This window comes from Narcine bancroftii, chromosome 5 (genome assembly GCF_036971445.1).
Source record: "Narcine bancroftii isolate sNarBan1 chromosome 5, sNarBan1.hap1, whole genome shotgun sequence".
Lineage (NCBI taxonomy): Eukaryota > Metazoa > Chordata > Chondrichthyes > Torpediniformes > Narcinidae > Narcine > Narcine bancroftii.
In genome coordinates this window covers 245,120,800-245,147,078 of record NC_091473.1, presented here as the reverse complement: position 1 = coordinate 245,147,078, position 26,279 = coordinate 245,120,800, and the positions used below count along the sequence as shown (strand labels likewise).

The 26,279-nt window shown below is 42.4% G+C and overlaps 1 protein-coding gene across 2 annotated transcripts in view; it reads left to right on the top strand.

Moving 5' to 3' along the window:
* The window catches only part of LOC138765131 (putative helicase MOV-10), a 129,274-nt gene that overhangs the window by 90,406 nt on the left and 12,589 nt on the right, over positions 1-26,279 (top strand). For both annotated transcript variants that reach the window (XM_069941939.1, XM_069941940.1), the window contains exons 12-18: positions 1,678-1,781; positions 3,746-3,843; positions 13,178-13,297; positions 14,768-14,876; positions 18,700-18,817; positions 21,965-22,156; positions 25,164-25,238. In XM_069941939.1, coding sequence (XP_069798040.1) covers positions 1,678-1,781; positions 3,746-3,843; positions 13,178-13,297; positions 14,768-14,876; positions 18,700-18,817; positions 21,965-22,156; positions 25,164-25,238 — 816 coding nt within the window. The remainder of the gene's footprint in view (positions 1-1,677; positions 1,782-3,745; positions 3,844-13,177; positions 13,298-14,767; positions 14,877-18,699; positions 18,818-21,964; positions 22,157-25,163; positions 25,239-26,279) is intronic.

Here is a 26,279-nt window from a genome sequence, read left to right as displayed (position 1 = left end):
AATAAATTTAAAGCATTCAAATTCAGACACCAAGACGGGCACATGGATGAAAGAAAAACAGAGGGTTATGAGGTAGAGAGGGTTTAGTTTTATTTTGGTAAGAATATATAGATCAGCACAACACTGAGGACTGAAGGGCCTATACTGAGCGGTAGTGTTCTATGTTCTATTTCAAATGTTGAAGGGCCTGGTGAAAGTAGATGTGGCAACGTTGTGGCCCATGGGAGAGGAGTCCAGGGCAAGAGGGCACGACTTCAGGATTCAAGGGTGCCCATTTCAAACAGGAATAGCTAGAGAGTGGTAAACCTCTGGAATTTTCTACCATGGGCAGCTGTGGAGGCCAGGTTGTTGGGTGTATTTAAGGTGGAGATTAATAGTCAGGATATCAAAGGTTATGTGGACCTGATGGACTGAATGGCCTATTTTGTTCCTATATCTTATGGTCTAAATGGTGGGAATGAATATTTACTGTGCTGTATCGTTAATTTATTTTCAATGTAAATTTTTAAAATAAATTGAGATTTCCAATTTATTGTCAGGGTACAGGCTTGAAATCGCACACAACCCAGAGATCCTTTTTCCTGTGGGCGAGGCAGAATTACCAGTGCAAAAAAAAACTGACTCAACGTATACATGTAAACAAATAAAGAAACGTAAACAAACTGTGCAATACAGAGAGAAAAAATAGATTTGACCTACAGCGTGGTTACAGGCCCTTCCAGCCCATGAACCCATGCTGCCCAATTGACCCAACTACCCCATCTGTTTTGAAGGGCGGGAGGAAACCAGAGCACCCGGAGAAAATCCACGCAGACATTGGGAATGTACAAATTCCTTACAGGTAGCACCGGATTCAAGCCTGGGTCACTGACGCTGTAATAACATCGTGCTAACCCCCACACTAACTGTGTCGCAAAGAAACTGGTATGTGGAAACCTCACAGAGGTGCAAGATAATTACCCTGGATAAGTTGCTTTGGTGAAGTTAGCTGTAGAATAAATCAAGTTGGAAGTTCAAATTTATTTTGAGAGTACATGCACGACATCACGTACAACGCTGAGATTCTTTTTCCCGTGGGCCAAGCAGAATTTCACATCGGCAGCAACTAGAAACTGTACTCAAGTAGAAACAAACTTTTCAAATATCAAAAAATAAATTCAGCAACAAATAATGAGCAAAATGAGTCTCTGAAGGAGTCTTTTGTTCAGGAGTGTGCTTATGGAGGGCGCTTAAGCTAAAAGCTCCTCTTCCTCTTGCAGTTGCAGTGTGGGGTTTTGTGTCCACACTTCAATGCAGTCAGGTCTTTGGTTTAATCTCCTCTGAACTCCCTCAGAACAGCCTTTATGCTCAAATCTCCACAATTGGACTTGAGCGCTTTATCCTCTTGGTGAAAGATGCATTTACAAATCTCCTAACATTTCGAAATGAATTTCGGCCATTGAAACACTTATCACTGAAAGGTACAAAATGTTTGTAAGTTAGTTGTGAAGCTAATATTTCACATGGTCAGGGGACTGGTGCCAGGAGCCAACAGGCTCAAAATGAAGCCTGCGTTCAAGCCTGATCAATTAGATGTGTATACATGAAGTGTAGTGAATTATTACCTCTGTGTGAAGAGAGTTAACAACCGAGACATTTGATAATGCCCAACTACTGTCTGACTACGCTTTCTCTTAGGAATGCTCAAACTGGAATGAATCGAAGAAGAGTTATGAGTTCCCATCTAAAAATATACTAATGAAATATCAAGTAATTATCACCACTTTGATAACTGCTGGAAGGTAAGTAATGAAAACAGCACGACATGATAACCTTTTGATAGCACTGTGGGAACTTGTAGGACGGGAGCATGTTCTTGGCCCAACTTGTGCCTGAGCCACTCTTTGAAAGAACTACAATAAAGTCCCCATTATATGGAATTCAAGTGACCGGCAAAAAAAAGCAGAAAATTAATAGGTAAAAAAAATACAGAAATTTAAATTTGGTGCCCCCTAGCAGTCAGTTCACAAAGCCACACATCATGCAATCTCAAGCAACCGGCAATTTCACTTACATTTGTAGGTGCTGTATGGGGTGGGGGGGGGGGTGGTGTTTACTGTGTTTAATTAGTCCTACTCCTTGCCCTTCCCCAGAGCCCTGTGAAATGTATGAACTCAATTTATCCAAGTTATTTGAGATAGATGTTAATGAATGTGCTTTGTTCACTCTTTGTGAGCAGATTATCTCTATCTACTGGTTACCAATACCCTTGAGAGTAGAAAGCTCATTAACACAATCTGTCATGATTTTGGAAGCATCCTATAACTTCCACTTCTCCTAATGGGAAAATAAACTGTAATGTTTTACTTTCTTGAACTGATATCTCTCCTGTAACAAATGATAATATTCAGTTTCAAATTTGTCACGGTACAGTGAGGAGTTATTTTGCGAGTCAATTCTAATGTGCCCACAGAGGTACAAAGTAGAAGAGCAAGAGTGCATTACAGTGCGTAGTGTTGGAGAGGAAGGATCACTCAGTACATAGCAAGAGCAGCATGTGATCTCTTTTCTGATATTCATTGGAGCACGATGACAGTCCAGTAAAATCCCTGATATCCAGAATTCAAGCAACCGGCAAAAAAAATGAAAATAAATTTTTAAACATAAAATAAATAAGGATGAAATAATAGATTTAAAATTTTAAGTGCTCTCTGATGTAACACACAAAACTTTCGGTGAAGATGGGAGCAAATATTCAGCCAGCGGAGCGCCTTGGTCATGCTTTGCTTGTAGCAGCTGGTTGAATAAAGCTGCGTGAAACAGCAATGGCATCGCCCAGGATGAAGAGTTGGTTGATGCCGCTTGTCATTGGGGGTGTCTCTTCATTCCTGCTTAGTAAAAGTTGCCCTGGTCAGAGGCTTTATCTGTATACTTGGGAGAGGCAGGGGTGGTTATTGTTCATCTTTCGGGCAATTTCATGGAGGGGGAGGAACCTGCAGATGCACTGATGGTTAAATATTTTCAAAGAATGTGACTGAAAATAAAGTAAAACGCTTTAAGGTTTATGTATTCATGCAAGTGAAGTTTGTTCAGTGTAAGTACAGTACAGTATTTTTAGTCTTTTAAGCTGTTTATTCTTCATGCAGACATATAGTTAGGCATTGCAAGAGTACATCTCAAGTAACCAGTATCCTGCATCAACCAATCCCCATAGGTGCTGGATACCAGGGGTTTTACAGAACTACACTGCTCCATTTGTGAGTACTGTGAACATCAGCCTGTAGATGAGTGAGCTTTAGAAAATATAAACCCCTCTTCTCTGCCATCCTAAACACTGTATTGCATTAGTGAGTAGTTCTTGATGCGCCTGCTATTTTACTTCAGACCCAGGCAAGTCCCACTCACTTTGTCTCACAAACCATTTTAGTGCTCACCATTTATAATACTTTTCATTCATTTCCCATTGCTTTTTAACATTGTACCTAGTCTGGTTCCATTCTATACACGACAGTGGGGCTCAAGCTGTAGACCGATTTAAGACCTGTGCTCATGTGGAGACGAGACCATCAATTATTACCAACAAACTCCCTTTTGAGAGAAACACTTTTGGCTGATACACCAGAATTATAGGAGGAATTATGTCAGGCAGTTTCCTGTGTTATTAGAACAAATGCTACATGTTTGAATGGATGTGGATTTTTGAAATAGATGGGAAAAAGGATGGGTTAAGGATTGTATTTTATTATTATTATCTATTTTTAAACAGATTAGCTTCAGCAAAATTCCCACCTGGTCATTTCTCTCATGTGTTCATTGATGAGGCTGGAAATGCAGTTGAACCTGAATGTATCATTGCCATTGCAGGTAAAAATGTGTTGATAATCTATTTTATTCCTGAATTGCCGGCCTTCACTTCTCCAAATTGTATTGTGTGAGCTCAGTGCTGTTCCAAGAATCAATAGAGCCTTTATTTGAGTGCAAGGTCTGGATAGTTTCTTACCCAATGCTTCAGGAGGACCAACTTGCTGTAATATCTTGCACTGTGAAATGATTGCTTTGATCCATTATACTTTGAAAGATGTATCAAGTTGAGCCTCACATCCCGGTCTTTTCTCCCAAATCCCACAAATTTATCCTTTTCGAGCCCATGCCTTTTGAAATTTATTGTTCCAATCTGACCTCCCATTCAGGAGATTTTTTTTAGACGTACAGCCCTTTCGGCCCCTCGAGCCCATGTTGCCCTAATTGCACCCAATTGACCGACAACCTCCGGTATGTTTTTTGACTGGTGGGAAGAAACTGGAGCAGCCGGAGGAAACCCATGCAGACACGGGGAGAGCATACTCCTTAGAGAACCCAGGTCCCGATCGCTGGCGCTGTAACAGTGTAGTGCTAACCAGTAGGCTAACCTCTTAACTGTGGATGCAGTTCTCCATTTCCACTCCAGTTCCTATACAAATTCATTTACATTTACAAGCTCTGATTCACTAATTTGCTCATTAGAGTGTTCTTGCCTGTGCTGTTAAAGGCTTCATTACTAATAGGTCTACCTTCTAAAATTCTCAATTCCAATTTGTCTAATCGATCCACATCACTGAAATTCTTTATTGCAAGTTGCACTCTGGTAAATCTCTGTATCTTTTCCAGGAACTTTGTACAAGAATACAATTTCACAGGGACTATTTCTAAACAAAACTAGACTTTAATGAGTGAATGAAGTGCGGGTAAAAGATGTTCTGCGTAGCAGGTTCATTTCATGAATTAGACCAGGCACCTTAGGCCTGTGGAATGCACATCCTACACCACATGGAAACTTCCAAGACCCTCTCCTGAACGACCACAGGAGCAATGTGGAGGAGCTGAGCTGAGAGCTTTTGAGTTTCTGAAGCTTCTGAAGAAAACAAATAGTAATGCTGCGGGAGTGAGGAGACACAGCGCTGCTCCAAAGGGTTCAACCGCCTGGATATAAATCCAATGGCTCTGTTCAGGCCCAGTAAAAGGAAACAATGGTGTTTCATTTTAAAATCCTGCAACTGCGGGGTACGTACCTAAGATGGCATCGCTTGTGTTGGCAGTGGCCTCTAGGGGTGGCAGACGCTGGGGGAGCAGCAGACAGGCACAGGCCACCAGAAATGGAGAAATCCCCTCCCCCCGGTGTTGAGAAGGAGGATATGATCCACCAGGATGGACTACCAAGGGATTCAGCGGCTTGGGGGCCCACACAGGCTGCAGGCGACTTGTGGTTGGGGGACACGCACAGGCAGCAGGCTGACTCATGGAATCCAGGATTCGAGAGGGTGCTGTGGGAAAGAATGCCCCGTGAAAGGCCTTTGGGCACTGAAGGCTTCCTGATCGTGTTGTAGCTCAGGTTGACAATGGATTGAATAGGAGACTGTGTGAAGACTGGGGGAGAATCCACGGACAATCTGACTTGACTCTTTTGCTACTCATTCTGTCTTATTGTAAGGGGTGTCGGGCAACACTCATGGCAGCTCTTTGACTGCCTTACAGCAGGTAGAATGCAATGCCATGTAATATTTCATGTTCTTTACTACGACATGACAATAAAGGAATCTTGAATCATGATCCATCCTTCAAGCTGAGGGCTTTGTTGACAGCAATTTTCAGGCAGTGGTCACCTTAGATTGGGAGTGCATGTAGGAGGATCCTGTGCAATAGGAGACAGTTAGAGCGTCCTGCTCTCAGAATATCGACGGGGGTAAAAGCTGAGTCTCAACCAAGAACATGGCTCCATGGTTGTTTCCGTTGTACAAGTAGGAAGGAGAAACATAGAGAGAGCAATGGTTACAGTAGATTCTATAGTTGGGAAACAGGTGGGTATTTCTACAGTCACAGGCATGATTCTTGGATAGTAACTAAGGATAAGGTATTGAAGGATACCCCCCCCACCCCCCCACCCCCCCCCCCCCAGTACCTGGGTCAAGAATGTTGCTGATGTAGATAAAAAGATATGGGAAACTCCAAGGATCTGGAAAAGAATTAAAAAAAAGGACCACAAATGGTGAAACCTAAGTAAATCTCAAACCCTTGCATTAGTCAGGACTGAAATGGGGAGGGTGGGTGGTAGTGCAGAGTGTTTAGTGTAGCTGAATACAGGCCTGGAGAGGTGGACAGATGGAGGGTATTAGGTTCCTAGCCATTGGAGGTGGTTCTGTGGAAAGTGGAACCTGATCCAATAGGGTAGGGACCAACATCCTCCTGGTCAGTTTGCAGGTCCTGTTGGTGGAGGGAGCAAACTATTATGCAGGGAGATAGAATGGCAAGCGATGATTCAAAAAGGAGGAAATGCAAACAGGACATGGAAGACCAGAAATTAGTGAGAAACTTTGAAAGGTAGAGCAAATTTTTTTAAAAATCAGAAAACACAAAAACTAAGGAACTTGGCTGTCTGTGAATGTACACACCTTCAATTGCAAGGATTTTTAATGAACAAGGCAAATGGTTTAAAGGGATTGAGCGGCATGGAAATTTAATATTTTAGCTTTTGTTCAGACTGAGGGATAGGATTGACAGCTCTATGTTAGAGTTTTCAAATTACATTGGGATATAATAAGGGAGCTAAGTGGAGAGGCTGCTCCATTCATTATGGAAGTAATCACAGATGTGAGATGGTATGATTTGTATAAAACCCTATTGTGAGGTTTAACTAAAGAACAAAGAGTCAGGATGATCTCAATGCAGTAGAAGTCCGAAAATCCGGACTGCTTGGGGATTGGGTCAGTCTGGATTTTCGGATTGAACAGATTCTTGGGCAGTACTTTTAAAATACAGATTTAAGGAGGAATAAAGAATAGATTGAACATGTAAATTTTGACTGTTTCTTTCTTCTTTGGCTTGGCTTCGCAGACGAAGATTTATGGAGGGGTAAATGTACACGTCAGCTGCAGGCTTGTTTATGGCTGACAAGTCCGATGCGGGACAGGCAGATACGGTTGCAGGGGAAAATTGGTTGGTTGGGGTTGGATGTTGGGTTTTTCCTCCTTTGTCTTTTGTCAGTGAGGTGTAAATTTTGACTGTTTATTAATTAGCAAATACAGCATGCTTCATTTATCAAAACGAGCAGTTTTGGAGGAAAATAAAGTCAACAAGCATGGTTGCTATTTGCCGCTGAAAAGTCGAGATTCTCAGCTAGTCCGGATTTCAGGCATCCGGGTTTTTGGACTTCTACTGTATTGGGAATATATTGTGGTGATCTCTGCACTGAGGGAGATAGAAGAGCACACTACTGCTGAAGGCTCAAACAAGGCCAGTATGAGTGAGGGATTCCAATGACCATAATGCAGTAAGTGATCAAAATCATGAGTTTAGGATGTGAAGTTAATTTTCTCAAAGCCTGTATCTACAAAATGCTTAGCATCTGCATGTGGTGAAATTTACCACCATGGAGCCAGGATGGAGAGACTGGGAGAACTGTGGCTGGTCTTGGAAGGTGAAAGAAATACAAACTCAGCACCACAGGAGACTTGGACAGAATTAAGAAGGAAACTCTTCCTTTTTCTAGGGGTTATAATTCTAAATAATAGGTATGGAGGGAGGGAGACACTGGAGCAAAGGATAGGTGAGAAACTTTTCAGTTTTAATCGAGAATGAGTCAATCAAGCTCAATGTCCAAATATCGACTTGAAAAGGAGTTATTTACAGAGATTAAAGAACAAGATGAGTGGGACTAGTTGGACAGTTACTAGCATAGAACATACTAAGGTTCTGCAAATCCTTGATGGGAGTAATGATTTTCTGTGCTATATTGGACTACGGATACACAATCCTTTATCCGGAACCCTTGGGGAACAGTGTGTTCCAAATTTTGGATTTCAGAACAAAAGCCAACTGCCCCAGATTTAAGCCCACCCGAATTGTGCTGCCGTATCCACCTTTTCCAGTCGCGCTGACGTCTCTCTCCCTTGCCCATCCGAGTTGCCCTGCCATCTCTCTCCTCCCCCGCCCGATTTGCTGTCTCTCTCCCTCGCCCATCCGAATTGCCTTGCCATCTCTCTCCTCCCCCGCCCGATTTGCACTGCTGTCTCTCTCCTTCTCCACCCACGTCACGCTGCCGTCTCTCTCTCTCTCTCTCCTTCCCCTCATCCACCCAAGTTGCACTGCCATCTCTCTCCTTCCCCCGTCCACCCGAGTCGCGCTGACATCTCTTTCTCTCTCTCCTCTCCCCATCCACCTGAGTCGCACTGCTTTCTCTCTTTCTCCTCCCCCGCCCACCCGAGTCATGCTGCTGTCTCTCTTTCCTCCCCTTCGCCCACCCGAGTCGCTCTGCTGTCTCTCTCTTCCCCCCCCCCCCTCCCCCACACTCCCCGCCCAACCTAGTCGCACTGCTCTTTCTCTCTCTCCCCCTCCGCTATACCAGCACCAGGAAAAAATGCTGGTTTTTGGAGCTTTCTGGATTTTAGATGTCCGGATAAAGGATTGTGAACCTATATATTGATTCATGTTTTGTTAGTATTTGTTAGTTCATGGTCGGTAGCAGTTGTTATCTGGAGTGGTTTTGATTATTGACCCATTAGAGAGGCAACATCTAGATTTTCTGCTTAATCCTTGCAAGACATAAAGATTTTTATGTAGTCAGTAGAAGAGAAATACAGAAGAAACCAAGACTTGACTGCATTTTGGACTTCTACTGTATTGGGAATGTATTCTCCCAGGGGCCCAAAACGTTGAGCAGAGTCCGGGGTGGGGGGCATAGCTGAAAAAAGGTTGAGAATGGTTGCACTAGAATTTGAAATGTTCATAATTTATCAGGCAGATGTAATCAAGATGACACAGAATGATGTAGCACAGAACGCATTGAATCGGCTCATCTTTGCTCGGACTAGAGCTCTCCACTCACACCTTTGCTTTACATGTACTTTATCTAATTTTCTTCAAGGAATTGCTGTTCCATATTCTCCCTACAGTTCTTTCCAGATTATAACAACTTGCTGTGCAAGTCATAAAAATCTCACCATTTTGTTCTGCTGCGAGGTCATCAACCTGAAACAATACTCTTTAATTTAGAACCAAACTGGTCTGTTGAATGTTTCTAGCATTTTGCTTATTATCAAGTGCTCAGTCCATTGTGTGGTTACCAACCTACCTGCTCCTGTAATCAATTATTTTTCTCTTCCAAATTCAGAACTTAAATCTGCTCTTAAACTTTTTTGTTTTCAAGGAGAACACCACCAGCAATGTTGGTCATGATTTACTATTGTACTAGATGCCTATTTTCCCTTCCATGACTTCCCTTGCAGTGTTCTAAGCATACAAACTAGTCGTCAGGATAATTTTGAAGTGCATACGCTGGAGGAGATTTAAGAACTATTAATGAAATTCAGCAGTGGACAGCCACTGGCCATTCATCTCTGTTTTGGTCCAAAATATTTTGACGAGGAGCCCGAGAGGAGCAATGAGGGCAGGGCGGTAAATGTCTGCACAGACTTTAGCGAGGCCTTTGACAACGTCCTGAATGGTAAGCTAGTCTGGAAGGTTAGATCACATGGGTCATTAGGTTTGAATGAGCAAATAGGATACAGATATAGCATGGTGGCAGGAGTCAGAGGATTGTAGGGAAGAGTTGTTTTTTTTTTAAGATTGGAGGCTTATGACCAGTGGTGTGCTGGGTTCACTGTTCGCTAGTTCAATCTAGATAAGTGTGAGGAGATGCTTTTTGGACGGTCAAGCCAGAACGCTGATTACAGGGTTAATGGTCAGATACTTAACTGTGTGGAGGAACAGAGGTTCCTTAGGGTCCAAGTCCATAGATCCATCAAGGTTGCTGTACAAAATGACAGGGTAGTTAAGAAGGCCTATGGAATTCTGGGCTTCATTAACAGGGGATTGAATTCAAGAGGTCATGTTGCACTCTACCAATCTCTGGTGAGACCATGCTTAGAGTCATTGAAAGTGGGCGTGCAGGTGCAGCAGGCGGTGAGGAGGGCGAATGGTATTTTGGCGTTCATAGCGAGAGGACTTGAGTCCAGGAGTAGGGAGATCCTGGTACAGCTGTACAGGGCCTTGGTGAGACAACAACTGGAGTAATGTGTGCAGTTTTGGTCGCCTTATCTGAGGAAGGATATCCTTGCCTTGGAGGGGGTGCAAAGAAGGTTCACTAGGCTGATACCGGGGATGGAGGGATTTCTATATGAAGAAAGGTTGGTAGACTAGGCTTGTATTCTCTGGAATTTAGAAGATTGACGGGGGATCTTATAGAAACTTATAAAATTCTTAAGGGTTTAGACAGACTAGACGCAGGAAGGTTGTTTCCAATGCTGGGAAAAACCAGAACCAGGGGCCATAGTTTAAGGATAAGGGGGAATTTTTTTAGGACTGGATGAGGAAAAATTTCTTCTCTCAGAGAGTGATAAATGTGTGGAATTCTTTGCCTCAGGAAGCAGTTGAGGCCGGTTCCCTGTCAATATTTAAGTGTAGGTTAGATTTGGCCCTTGTGGCCAAGGGAATTGGGTGGTATGGGAAGAAGGCAGGAACCAGGTACTGATTATTTTCTATTTTTCTATGTATTGTGTTATTATAGGAAGGGTGTGTTAGCTATGGAGAGGGTGCAGAAGAGATTTACCAGGATGTTGCCTGGAATGGAAAATAAATGTTATGAGGCAAAACTTGTATATTTACTGAGCAGTGCTGGGAATTTTCTCTTGGGAACAAAGAAGGATGAGAGGAGACTTAATGGAGGTCTACGAGATTCTGGGAGGCAGAGATAAGTGCCTTTTTCCTAGAGCGGGAATAGCAAAGACCAGGGGACTTCAAAGTGAAGGGAGGAAAGTTTAGGGGGGACATCAGGGGTACGATTTTTTTTACACAGAGTGGTGTGTGCCAGGAATGCTTTGCCAGAGATGCAGGTGGAAGCTGAAACATTAGGGGCATCTAAGAGACTCACACGCACATAGATAAAAGAAAAATAGAGGGTTACGAGGTAGGAAGGGTTTTGTATTTTATTTTGGTAGAGGTCAGCACAATCTCTGGGGCTGATGGGTCAGTACTGTGCTGCAGTGTTCTAAGTTCTACATGATTTAGCTATTCGGATGAAAAGTAGACATCCGAATAAGGTTGCAGATGACAGCAAAATTGGTGAGATAGTGGTTGGGGACAAGAGTTATTTAAGATTATAAAATAAGTCAAGGAAAGGCAGAAGGAATGTAACCCAGATAAGTGTGAGATGTTGCTATTTTTTGGAAGTTAAACCAGGGCAAGAATTGCAGAGTAAATGAAGGGACCTGGAGGGTACAAGAAAAAATCTCTCCCTGAAAGCGGTGAAGAAGACAGTGTTGGCCCCCTTGCATTCATCATTCAGGGCAATGGATACAAAAATTGGAATGTCTTTTGACAACCATGGGAAATGTTGGCGAGACCATTCTGGAACTATTGAGTGCAGCTGACTTTGTCCAGCAATAGGATTTTTTTATTTTTGGTCATTAACCTGGAAAGAGGACAGAAAAATTCACAAGGCTGTTTCTGAGACTGGAGGGTATGCATAATAGGGACAGGATAGGTTGGGGCTTTTTTTTTCCCCCTCTGGAGTGGAGGAGGATGAGGAGACCACGTGGTGATGTAGGGGATAGGAAAAGGTCTCAGCCTTTTCCTAAAGTTGACGAGCCTCAAACCCAAGGGCGTTGGTTTAAGATGAGAGGGGAAAGATATTAGAAACAGGTTTATTGTCGTGAACATGTGTCACGAAATTTGTTGCTTTGTGACAACAGTATTGTGGATTACAGGTGCAAAATTGCTCTCACAGTTCTGCAAATACAATATTTAAAAATAAATAATTAGTCCAAAAGAGAAAATTAAGTGAGATCAGTGTCTTTAGGTTCATTGTCCATTCAGAAATCTGGTGGCAGAGGAGAAGAAGCTATTTTTATAACGTTGCAGGTCCGACTTCAGGCTCCTGTGCCCCCGTCTTGATGGTAGCAAAAGTAAGAGTCCTTAAATGAGTCCCTGATTGAGGAGTCTGATGGTGGAGGGGAAGCAGCTGTCCCTGAACTTGGTTGTGCACGTCTTGATGCACCTGTACCTCCTGATGGGAGCAGCGAGAACAGATTGGGTGCTGGGTGGTGCGGATCCTTGATGATTGCTGCTCTCCGACGGCAGTGTTCCCTGTAGGTGTTCTCAATAGTGGGGAGGGTTTTGCCTGTGATGTCCAGGGCTGCGTCCACTACCTTTTGCAGGTCTTTATGCTCAGGGGTATTGGTGTCCCTGTACCAGACTGATGTAGTCGGTCAGCACATTTTCCACCCTGCATCTGTAGAATTTTCCAAGTCAAATTTATTATCATCTGATTGCATAAGTATAATTTGACGAAAAAGCTTTCTCCGGGTCTCAGTGCAAAATGCACAGACACACAACCAGACATAACGTGCATACAGAAAAACAATACATATACAGGACAAGTATTCATAAATATAAATAAATATTGGTTTCAAATATGAAAGTCTCAGATATTTAGTGTGAGCAGCTCCTTTTCTTTGTTCATAATTCTCTCTGCTTGTGAGAAGAAGCTGCTTCTCAGCCTAGTGATCCTGGCTCTGATACTCCTGTATCTTTTTCCCTATAGAAACAGCTGAAAGATGTTGCTTTGTGGGGTGGAAGGGGTTCTCAACAATTTTGCGGCCCACTTCAGACAGACAATGATTGCAGTAGATAGCGTCAATGGGGTGGGGGGGGGGGAATCACTCCAGTGATCCTCTGTGCCATTCTTATGGTCCTGTAGATTGACCTCTTATCCATTTCTCTGTAGCAACCGTCCCACATTGTGATGCATCTGGCCAGGAAGCTCTCGAAAGAGCTCCAGTAGAAGATTGACATGATGATGGCCAGTAGCCTTGACTGCTTCAGTCTTCTCAGGAATTGCAGTCACTGTTGCGCCTTCCTGACAAGTGAGGAGATGTGTGACCACAATAGGTCAGCAGTTAAGTGGACTTCAAGGAACTTGGTGACCTCTACTCTCTCCACGACAGCGCCATTGCTATGTAGTGGAGGGTGCTCATTCCTGGTCCTCCTGAAGTTCACAATCCTCTCCTTCGTCTTGAGACTCAGGTTGTTACTCTCAGGTATACAGAACTCTCCCAAGATTGGTGCAAGATGAAATGGTGGGGAGTAGCCTGCGCTTTACTCTGGATCCAGCACATGCTGCATAGTTGCATAGTTGCCAATTTATTGATGCCACTCTTCATTATTCAAGGACTGCTCAATCCAATGGATTCTGAAAACAACCGTGACGGTGGACAGCTGGTTCTGGTTGGGGATCCAAAGCAGCTGGGACCAGTGCTGAGATCCCCCATTGCTATCAAGCATGGACTAGGTAAGCTTGGATTGAGATGGTCTTTCTGCTCGCCTTTGTCCTCCAATATGTACAGACTTTTCACTGGGCTAAGTGTTCTGTGGTGTTGATATCTCATGCTGGCGCAACCATTTTATTTGATAGGAAACAACAGCGAAAAGTTCCCTTATTATTTTGCCAAACTCTTTACTCTTGGATCCAACAGCAGCCTTTCAACAATGCATCCATTCCAGTTTTTGCATCACAAGCTAAATTGGCCAAATTCTTTTTGGATTCTTGCATTCATTCAATCTCATTAACAGAAATTGATGAGGTGATTTCTCATTGTTCGATATTTTTAGATCACAAAAGTAGGAGTGGAGTTTGCCTGTGGGAACCTGCAGGACACCAGCAGAACCTGACAAAGGCCCGGCCTAAAAGCATGCTCTTCATCTGCTATTCCATATCCTCTCGTTCACTTCAAGTAATGTCACTCCGAAAGGTCCAGTTCCTGCTCCTTGGTACAATACAGTTGGAGGGATTGCCACAATGTGGAATTCTAAACGTTTCTGTTCTCCATTTTGCTCATTTAAAAATAAAATTGCAGGAGGAGGCACAAAAAAAAAGTATTACAGTAAAACTCCCTGGTATCCAGCACCTGTGAAGATTGGATAGATGCCGGATAAGTGAAGTTTCCAGTTGCTTGAGATTGCGTGTTGTGTGGATTGGTGAATTAACAGCGAAATGTGTCAATTTAAAATTTTTATATTTTTAAACTAATTTATTTTCCTTATTTTTTCTTTAATTTGCTGGTTGCTTGAGGCAGCTGATTACTTGAATTCATGAGTTTTACCGCATTTAATAAAGACATCGGTGCATTGGGGATGGACCTATCTGGAGGAATGCATTAGTTGGGTCTTTTCTCAAGATAAGCTGACGGAGATCTTCATTATGATGTTTTAATTCATGAATGAACCCACACAAAGGGATGCAAACACAATTCTAATAAATTTGAGGTAAACAAGAAAATCTGCAGATGTCAGGTACATAAAAGTGCTGGAGAAACTTTGCAGGTCGCGCAGCATCCAGAGGAATTAAAAGGCCTGAGCATAAATTCTTTACCAATGTCATGAACTCATTGGGCTGCTGTTGTAGTTGGCAAAGGTAAGATTTTGGAGGAATATTTTAAAGGAAGAGGAATGAATGGGGAGATGGAGCATTTTGGGGGGTGGTGTCACTTCTAGAACTTGAACCTGCAATCCAGATATGGGATGAAAATAATCTATTTTACATGCGAGGCTAGAATCAGACTGGTGCAGAAATCTGGAAGGAGCTGCAGAGCTGACGGGAAGCAAAGCTCCTGAGTAGTTCAAATTCAAGCAGTGTTGCATCATTTGAGTGAAAATTAAACCAAGACTTCAGCCCATTGCTTCATGTTTCTATTTAAAAGGCCCTAAGAAGGAAGTTTGCATCAGTCAAATTTTCTGAATGATGGTAGCTTGTGTCTTTCAGAATTGTCTCTGCTGGAGCGGTTAATGAATAGGAACGCGCTTTACCAGAAGGATTCAGTCAACGGATTATACAACCAAGATTTTGTAACAAAACTTCTCCGCAATTACAGGTGAGACCTATACAGGTTCTGTCTGTAAAAACTGTGCCTGTGGTGTTTAGTCCTCCAACCACATTCGAAGTCTCTTGATTTTTCTGTTTTAACTCTCCCTTGCATAGAATATGTTTTCATATACCATCTGGGCGCTCACTCAAGCAATAACTATTTCAGATCTATTGTCAGATTACAACCCTGAGATTCTTTTTCTAGCAGAATTACCAATTATTGGTAGTGCAAAAAAAAAACTGAACACAACTTTCACATTAAACAAATAAAGAAATGTCAACAAAGTATAAGAGTCCTTAAACAAATCCCTGATTGAGTTTGTTATTGAAGGAGTAGCAGCTGTTTCTGAATCTGGGCGTACCAGTTTTGTGGCACCCACATCTCTTTCCTGATGGCAACAGCGAGAACAGAGCGTGTGCTGGGTGGTGTGGATCTTTGATGATTGCTTCTGCTCTCCGACAGCGGTGTTCCCTGTAGATGTTCTCGAAGGTGAGGAGGGTTTTGCCCGTGATGTATTGGGCTGTGTCTACTCCCTTTTGCAAGGATTTCTGCTCAGGGGTATTGGGTTCCCCAAATCAGACCATGATTCCTCCACACATCTGTAGAAATTTGCCAGGGATTCTGATGTCATACCAAACCTCCACAAACTCCTAAGGAAGTAGAGCACTGATGTGCTTTCTTCAAGATGTCATCTAGGAAAGGTCCTCCGAGATAGTGACTCCCAAGAACTTAAATTTGCTCACCCTCTCCACCTCTGATCCCCCAATGATCATTGGATTGTTCACCTCTGGTTTTTTTCCCTTCCTGAAGTCAAGAATTAGCTCCTTGGTTTGGGTCTTTTAAGCAGGCTATTGAACGACTGTTAGCACTGCATCAAAGCCATATTCCATTTCTCTTGCCACCCCTAACTCACTTCCAAACTTTTCCAACAGAAATGCTTTTTCCACTCTTCCTCCTCATTTTTTTCTCCGGGAGAGCCATCTATCATTTTGCACTCCAGCTGTGTCTGTATTGGATTCAGTGCCATATTGAGCTAAACCTCTTCTGACTGCACATGATCCATATCCCTCCACTCCCCGCAAACTCATGATTCTATTGAACACTCCCATTGTATGTACTTCTATCACTATCCCTGGCAGCCCGTTCCAGGCACCTAACATGGTCTGTGTAAAGATAAAAATTTGACCTACACATCTCCTTTAAACTTAGCTGCTCTCCCCTTCAATGCATGTTATCTGGTACTTGATATTTTTCCCCTCGGGTAAAGGATCCAACTATCTCGCCTATCTATGCCTTTCATAATTTTACAGACTCCTCTCAGCAAGTGCTTCAGAGTAAACAAGACAAACTTTTCCATCCTCTCCTTATAACTCTTACCTTCTGATCCAGGCAATACCCTTCTGTACCCTTTCCAAAGCCTCAACTTCCTTCCTGTAATGGGCTCCAAGTGGTGCCTGACAAAAGTTTGGGCCTCTTTATGGGTCACAATGTATTGAAATTATGTATAGTGTGAAGTGGCTATTTCTCACAGAATGTCTTTCCCTTGTCAAAGTTGATGATTGAAACTCAAGTTAAAAAGGCTGACAGACTGACATTGGTACCTTCCATTTGATGCAGTTCTAACCCTTGAGACTAATTGCCTTGGATATCAACAAACATTTTCTTGGATCTCCAGCTCAGTGTAAATGACTTGCAGTCCCAGAAAGTAAGGGTTAACGGACGAATAACAGTTAATTCCTGTAAGACTGAGTTGAACAGAGGATGGATGATGATTGGATTGTCTACAGGAGAGGAGGTGCCACTGACCAGACTGTGTATGGACCACAGTCTGATTGTAAGTCCTGGATGGAATGAACCTGTGGTGTGGAATTTCCCTCATACCCTGGGGCATAGCTTGAAGGTTGAGTCTGGAGCATGTCAAATAAGAGTTGTCACACTTGATTACCGGCCTTCTGGGCTTGAAATGGGGCAATTCCTTGTGAAGATAGTTCTTATTATGGCTTTTTAATTCTGGGTTATATAAATCATATAGAGAAGGAGCAAGACCCTGGTAATTCTTGGTGGGAAGTGAAGGAGTTCCACCCCTTGTAATGGGTCTTGCTGGCTACTGAGTTCTACTGCAGAATATAATAGTTGGTGGCTGTTCAAAGAGCACAAAGTATTTTCTTGGGAAACAGCTGATGCTCTTTCTGAAATACACAATGTTAATGGCATGTTTGATCAAGCTGGGAAGACAAATTGAGAATAACCTGAGGAAGTCTTTCTGCTTCCCTCTCTATTTCCTCCTTGCCGTTGGTTAGCAACCAATATCCATTGTGTGCACACAGACTGCCACATTAATCTGATTACATCACCTTTTACCCTGCTGACTGAAGGAATCTCCACTTTGCATTTTCTCTGTTCTGATGATGAGTGTTTCCATACCCAATGGACCCTGTTTCCTCAATCATGGCTTCCCTTCAGCCATTTGACCGGGGTGTCTGAAACATCTCCCCCGTTTCTCATGTATTGGCACTGTCCCTCTCTCTCATTTCCATTCCTCCAGCCTCCACATTCAATAGGTCATCTTTAATTTCTTATCATCTCCAACATGATTCTTTCACCAGATGCTCCCCGGCCTCTCCTCCTAGTATCCTGAAAAGGTCATTCCCCTTTGCCCTGGCTCATTAATTTAAAAAAAACATTTAGACAAACGGCATGGTTACAGGCTCTTCTGGCCCACGAGCCTGTGCCGCCCATTTAACTTCCCACACAACGTTTTGAATGGTGAGAGAAAACTGCAGCACCTGGAAACACACGCAGACACGGGGCGAACGTATAGACTCCATACAAACAGCTGGATTCGAACCCTATTTGAACTTGGTTTTCTAGTGCTAAGTGTGCCACCCATAATTCTTTCACTACATTTTTTAGAGCATACTCTCTTGGAACTGTAAGAGATAGAATTCCTGCTCCTTTACCTTACATCCCCAATCCACCCCCACCTACCAATGACCCATCAATCCTTCCAAGTTAAGGATTCCTCTTCCTGCTCCTATTTCTTATGTTCTTGTGTGAAATAGTGATTCACTTCTTCCAATTGCATTTAATGTTCTCCTCTACATTGGAGAAATAAAGTGCAGAATGCCTCTGTTGAGTCTGCTATCACTTTAATTCAACATCTTACATGTCTTTGGCCTCCTACACCGCTTGAACACCAGTTCTCGGTACAGCAACTCTTCTCCATCGTGACATACCTGTGGGACTCGAAAATAAATTCAGTAATTTCAGATCACCCTAGATTGGGGTCACCGATGTAAGGTAAAACATCATGAGATGGGAATGTGTAGGGAGTTACCCTGTACAGGGCAGTAACAAGAAGGGGAGGTGTCCTTGTACTCCTGTTAGGTAAAACATCATGAGATGGGAATGTACAGGGCTGTAACAAGATGTGAATGCATCCTTGTACTTACAAGATAAGAGAGACATTGATGGATTGAGAGGCAGGAAGCTAGCAGGGAAAGGATAGCAACAGTTTTAGTCATTGGACAAGTAATGATATGATGATGTTCTAAGCACATATCCAAGGGTATAAAAAATCACCATTTTGCTGATAACGGCAGAATGCATTCTCCGACTAACATGGTTGGTCACAAGTGTTACAATCCGGTAATAAAGAACAAAGAACCCTGATTTCGACTCAGCCTGGTGATTGTCTCACTCATTCATGAACAAAGCAGACCTAACACCGACCAACCTGCTGAGTGTTAAATAATTTTGAGACGAATGAGATGTTTGTGCGGTATGTGAGATGATTTGCAGCAGTGTTTGTGGTTCCTGTGTTTCTTAGGTCGCATCCTGAGATCCTCAAAATTCCTAATGAACTGTTTTACGAGAACGAGCTTCAGAACCATGCAGATGTATACATCACGAACTCTTACTGCCAGTGGCAACTTTTGCCAAAGAAGGTAAGTTTCAGAATCAGAATCATGAACAAGTCACAAAATTTGATGTTTTGTGGCAGCATTCCTATCTTCCAAAAATAAATAAAAGTACTACACGAAAGGTCAAAGTAAGGCAGAGTCTTTGGCTCGTCGAGTATTCAGGAATCTGATGGCAGAGGGGAAGAAGCTGTCCTTGTGCCGCTGGGTGCTGCTGCACCTTTTCCTGAAGGTAGCGGAGTGAAGAGGGCATGGCCTGGTGGTGGAGGTCCTTGAGGATAGAGGCTGCTTTCTTAAGACCCCATTCGCTGGAGTGAAGTCTGGTGCCTGTGATATCACTGGCCAAGTTAACAACCCTCTGGAGTTTTTTTTCTTGTCTGAGCATTGGCACCTCTGTACCAGACAGTGATGCAACCAGCCAGGATGCTCTCCATGGTACATCCGTAGAAGTTTATGAGACTCTTCTGTGACATGCTGAATTTCTTCAAACTCCTTTGTGGGACTGATGAGTTTTTCCGGTGCTTCGTTGTTGGTCATGTGCACAACAAAGAACCATGTATGCAGCTTCTCTAAATATTTTGTGTATGTTCATATCTTAAGTATTTTTCAAACAACTATTAAATCTCCTCATAATACCCTAACCAATCAAAAATTATCAATATGTGTTTGCACTATTGAAGCATTTTTTTCCACCAACTGCAGCTGAATACAGTAAAAAAAAATCCTATTATCCGGCACTTAATCAACAGGAAACTCAAACAAATGGAAAAAAGAAAAATTGAGGAAATAAATAAATATATTTTCTAGAAAATAAATAAGAGTAAATACTTTAAATAAAAGTTTAAAATTGTAAAAGTAAACGTTCTCCGAAGCAACGTACAAACCCCTTAGAAGTCGTGCCCCGCCCACAGCAGTGGTTTGAATAAAATTTCAATAAAATGGCGGTGTCCAGGATGAAGACCCGGCCAACGCCGCTGGGGCAACTCTCCAAAAGTATCTCCCTATCCCTGCCTAGTAAGAGCCTTTATTAGTATTAAGTACATTAGTAAGGCTTTAAATTGGGAATGGGTGGTTAATTATGATGGCAGCACAGTTAGCGTAGTGGCCAGTGCAATGTTCTTACAGCGCCAACGACTGGGGTTCGAATTTAATTTTTGTAAGTTACAGGAATTATCTGATTAAAGTGAACTTTACATACTTGACTTTTTTAACTGATTTTGTTTTCAAATGACTTAACATTTTTTACTGTCTTTTGTCTTTTAAACAACACATTCTTAATACAGGTGTATTAACCGTTGTGAGAATGATCCTCAGTCAACCGTAAAATTTGTATTTCTGGCACCCGCAATCTCCATAGCTTCCGGGTAATGGGGATTTTACTTTATTTATTTTTCTGTCCTTTTTTTACTCTCTCCATCTGTCTCATGGAATATTATTATAATTTAATTTATATTATGGCTGTTGGTGCATCTTGTGTACTTTATGGTTGCAGCAAGCATAAATTTTGGTGCATCTGTACATTGTACTTGTGTACATACAATAATATCTCATACTCATCTTGCTCCTGTATCCTGGGAGCCTTCTACAATGACTTTTGCTCTTCACAACAGGATATATGAATGGAACTTCTTGATATATTTTTATATCTTTCCTCTAGTTCTTTAGGGTGCTTTTTTTTTTGGCCCAGATTCTCTGTTTGGATCATAGATCATTGGTCCAACACAATCACACCTACCGAGGTGGTCCCATCTATCTGCATGTGACCTTCAATCATTCAAACCTTCCGGTAAAAACTCGGAAGGATCTAAGCAGGTCTCGCGGCGTCCATAGGAGGTAAATATATATTACTGCCGTTGATTTATGAAATGTTGAGATTACTTGCAAGGCCACAGTTAACAGTCCTGTGGCCACCATAATTTGCTGTTGTCCTTGTGGGTGAAAACATGGCAATAATGCTCTGGATTTAGACCCATGATGATGAACTTCTTTCCAAGCCACTTTGAGGTGTACCTGCAGCAGGTGGTGTTCCAGAGCATCCACTGGTGTCGCACCCTGCTCATGTCTGAATTGTTTGCTTCTGCTTCACCATCCTGTGTTCTGTCCGTTTAACTACCTGCATCCTCGCTATGTCATCTCCCTGATGTGTATGTTGGCACCACGAGAACAATGGTGCCCTGGGCGCACGTTTCCATTTCTCTCTGCAACCCAGGGTTTTTAAAATGTAAGCTTTGATGTCTCTTTAGCTTTATTTACCTAACCTATTTCCAAACAGTGGGCCCTGCTCCCTCCCTTTCACTTTCATAAATATTTTTCCATCACAAGCACCGTATGCCACAGTTAGTTGGCACTGTTGATATTGCTCCTTTCTACTCCACTATAAATGTACATATTTATTACTTTTTATTCACATTTCTTTTCAAATACATCCAAGCTATTTTCTCTGTTCTTATTCTAAAACTGGGGAAGCAAATGTCTGCTGAATTCTTTTTTCTGTGTAACAAAAAAGATCCTGTGCAATGCCCCTCACCATAGGACTCTTCTCTTTTGACTTCCTCCCTTGGCCATTCCCTCCATTCCATGTTTTCCACCTCCCTTATTTCTAAAGATCTCATCGTCCATCTCCTTCCATGCGAGAAGTGCTCTAGTGTGTTCTCGTTCTGGTTCGATCATCCTTGCTTTGGTGTGAATCTTTTGAATAAGAATCTTTTGAATAAGAAACAATTGTCAGTGGAGGTCAACAGTTACCTGGTGGTGGAGGTGCCTAGATTTTCCAAATTATTTCTTGAAAAACGAGGTTTGCTGCCTTATGTTCGACTGCTGACAGAAGATCTTATGTGCTGATGGGTTGAAGCTACAGTCTCCTGGCTCCCTGAGAGGGTATTTGAAAGGTAACGTACACTGCTGTGGACTGGACTATTCTATCGACTAGTATTGGGGAACCGGATGTATAAGAAATGATCGCCCTTGTATTCACATTCATGGAGTTTCCAAAAAGTTATTTCCACTTCTCTAACTTGAGGGGCAAATCAGTGCGTTCAAAAAAAACTGATCACTTGGAGGGAGGAAGGGGGAAATTAGTGACTGGCCACTGTGCTAAACATTTCACTTTGGTCTCTGTGCTTTAAGCTTGTTTTGAGGATTGCGATCCTAATGTTGAATGTTTTGGAATTCCAGAACTTCCCATTAATCTTCCATGGACTTACTGGGCAAGAGGATCGAGAAGATAAGAGCCCATCCTTCTTCAATTGTGATGAGATTGAGATAGTGATGTTCTATCTGAAAAATCTGCTGACTAACCAGGGGAAGAAAGGTCTTGCCAAGATTTCACCAAGAGAAATTGGTGTGATTGCTCCGTACAGGAAACAGGTTTGGAAATTCCACTTTAAATAACTTTTGGAGAATTTGCAAGGAAAATCTTGACTAATTTCTCTCCTTCCCCATCACTCTTTTATCAATCTTGATCAATTTCTTTGAAACATTAAAACCACCCACTAGCCCACCATAAATTTCGTGATTCTAACTACTTGCCGAGAGCATCTGAGTCAAGGGTGATCCCCTGCATTCTTCCCTTTTCTGTAATTCCCACAGATTTTATAAATCTCATTTCAGTGTCTCTCCTCTATTCTACTCCTCTTCCCCTTTCCCCCAAAGCCTTCTGACCAAATTCAAGCAAGTGGCAACTTCAAACAACCGGCACAAAAAGAGGAAAATAAATAGACAAAAAACTTTAAATGCAAATTTAAATAAAAGTCTAGAATTGTAAAAGTAAATGTTCTCTGAAGTAACATATAAACCTTTGTCGAAGATGGGAGCAAATATACAGTTTGAATAAAACAGCACGGTCCAGGATGAAGAGCTGGTTGATGCCGCTCATTGTGGGTGGGGGGACTCTCAAAGTATATCTTTATCCTTGGTTAGTAAGAGCCTTTATATGTAAACTTGGGGGGGGTGGGGGGCAGACTTAATTATGATAGTCCACTTACCCAGCATCTACCAATCCCTGAAGGTGACTGTTAACAGGGTATTTTACTGTAATATATATATAACAGAGATGACCCCTATTTATTCATGTAATCGGCGAAACTGTGTAATAGCCTATGGAGTGACCCAAAATCGCGCTTCCGTATGATCCATGTAAGAGTCCTTTATTTGTCCTCAGCTGCCCGCCCATCCGAAGCACTGGCCTGCCCGTTTGACATCCCGACTATGGATCCTTGCCTCGGCCGCCCGCCTTCTGGAGTTTCCGAGGCCCTGACTGCCCTCCTATCCGAGCTCCCGAGGCCCCAACTACGGACCCTCGCCCCAGCCGCCCACCCATCCAAGGCCCCGAACACAGACACACCACTCGGTCCCAGCCATCCGAGCTCCTGTCGCCTTGAACTTACTGTGGTCAAAAGTGTGACCCGTGTAAAAACCAACCACCCCCCCTCCCCAAATTTGACCTGAAAAATTGGTCCAAAAAAGTTGATGATTACACAACTATATTCAGTAATTACTAGTTTGGAGTAAAAACAATGGGGTGATTCTGTTTGCTGAAGGTTGACCCAAGAAGAACTCAGTGGAATGGTATCTTTAGTACAGAGCCCTTTTAACCAAAGATAGTGTCAGCAGTGGAGAGAAATGTAAGAGGTTGAGGTTTAAGAGATAGTGGATATTAAGAAATGATGAGTTGAAGGAGGTGGACACATCAATAGATGTTGGTCAGTTGTAGGAAGCTTGCTTAAATTTCCCATCTTACTGACTATTCACCTTATCCCCAGCCCTAAATCTGAAGCTGAAACCAGTTATGCGGATCAAGTGAGAGCTTCTATTTATGAGATAAGGATACCAAGGTATTCAGAAGGCATGCAAAATCATTGAGGACTCCAACCCCCCCAAATCTTTCAGTTGCTCCCATCAGGAAAGCGATAGAGAATCAGCCAGGCTGAGAAGCAGCTTCTTCCCATGGACAGTGAGATGGTTGAATGGCCAAAGCAACTGCTCACACTCACAACCCGAGACTTTCATATTAACAAAACCATATTTCCTTATTTGTATTGTTACGAGCCCAGGGGTCTCCAAAACCCAGCAGCAATATAAATTCACCAAGACAATGGTTACTTAAACAAAAGTTGCTTTTAATTTCTTTTAAACATAATAACAGGATCAACCTTTAAATTAACCCCCTTCTAAGCACATATGTGTATATGTTCAGGAAAGTTATTTGTTTCTCTTTCCAATCATTCACTTTTCACTCCTCCAACTTCACCAGTATCAGGTAATTCTTATACTGTGCACAGAATTCAACATTTATGAATCTTCACCAGGCTCTGGTGCTTAAAGTTAAATGGTTACCGCTCAGGAAGGTTCTTGTTGGTTTCAACATTTATGAATCTTCACCAGGGTCTGGTGCTTAAAGTTAAATGATTACTGCTCAGGAAGGTTCTTGTTGGTTTCAGAGATATTTGTTGCTCGTTGGACACACACACAAACTGATTTCCTCCGATCAGTCACTTTAGTGTCTTGCCGAAGAAACTTACCCCATCATGGGTTTTCCAAATGATGACCTCTTCTTTCAGGTCACCACAGAGTTCCTTTTGATTCCCCTTATTTCAGGAGAAACACTCTAGCCAGCCGTTTTGTCTTGTAAGGACGACAGGGGTTTTGAACAGGCTGAACTCAGAACCCATCTTCAAAATAGGGTTTTTCAACAAGCCTGCCAGCTTGCCATTTTGCAGTCTCAACTGCTACTGTAGAACTGACATTTTTTTTTTCTCTCTCTCTCCAAAAGTGAAATCATATGTTTTTCCTCCTTATGACTCCTTACAGGGCTCCAAAATCCATTTTCGGAAGATCTTATCAGTATTTGAGCCTGGACATGATCAATGTTATGTTGCATTTGCACCTCCTTTTGAGGGCCTTTCCAAAGCAGTTCCATCATCTCTGCAATGCCACTGGTGACACAATGTCTCACCTCAGCAAAGCTCTTACACTTTAAATGAGATGTCTTTTGCGAAGTGTGACCAAAACTAAACTCCCACAATCTCTCTTTTAAAGATATATTTTACCCATAACTATTCTAACATATCCCTTAACAGTATACATGAATACTTGTCCTGCATATGTATTGTGTGGTATGATTGCAAATTGAGCAACAGACAGAACTTGGTCAACAAGCTGAATGGGATTCTCTTTTGCTTCCCTTTTTCTTGTGCTGTAAGAGGTCCGGACAATACTGGTAGTGACTCTTTGCCTGCCTTACAACATGTATCATGTATGTTAGATTTTTAATGTATTATGGTGACAAATGAAAGAAGCCTTGAATGACTGCTACTGTTCATCACAAGAGGGAATTCAGAACAGTGTTGTTTGTCTGTCTTCTCCCTTTCCATAGGTGGAAAAGATCAGGAAAGCAATAATTGTACTGGACAAGCAGCTGAAAGAAATGAATGACATCAAGGAATTGAAGGTATACTTTCTTGATGTGTCGGCTAATATTCAGTAGTATCCTTCCCCTGGTTTTGTTTTCAAACTCTCTAAAACGGTTTTGCAAATGGATAAGAGTTGGTGATTGCTCGTTGCTGGAGCAAATTGCTCTCTAACCTATGACTGTAGTTGGGACTGAAGGATAATTTGTATCTCGAAATGGATGCAAGCCAGAATTTTGCTTGTATGCTTGGAGTACCGAAGTCTTAAAGCAAACTATAACAGGGATAAAGGGCATGTAAGAGTCCAAATGTGCATACTTACTTTGTTAGACGGGGTCCATAGGCTGGGCACGGCCTTCTTTATTCTTGTATACATGCGCGGTTGACACATGCATGGAGTTCGGTTGGTGCATGCGCGAGTTAAGCGCCCTTAACTGTCGTGCATGCACCAGCAGAACTCCAATATGTGCACCAACCGTGCATGTGCACAGAAATAGAGATGACCACGTCCAGCCTATGGGCCCCGGGACTCCGACTATCAAAGTAAGTACACACATTTTGGCTCTTACATGCCCTGTATCCCTGTTAGAATTTGTCAAATTCAACGATGCATAAATTAAAAAAATTTTTCTAATATATATTTCTTAAAAATTCATTCATGTGTGCAGATGGATGTACGTTGCATAGGTCACAAGTCAGGGAATACCTGTATTGAATTTTAAAATTCTCAACCATAAATTCCTCTTTCAGCAGACATAAAAATACTTTTGAATTATCTGATTCCACCTGCATTGAATTCGCCCATCGTTATTGAATGAAGATCTACTGGGACCAATGCCTGAAGAGGGCGCACAAAATCAGTGAACCGGTGCGGACTCCAAAGGCCAACATGGCCCGTTTCCGCTCCGTAAATGGTTATATGGTTTTGAAATTCATTACCACTGCATTCCTCAGGACTTTTGAAACCTTCAGTCCTGGTTAAACTTGCTGCCTCTTGAGCGTATCGAGATTTGACAAGTTAAACAGAAAAGTCTGCAGACACTGGGCCTGCAGCTCACTACACAAAAGTGCTGGAGAAACTC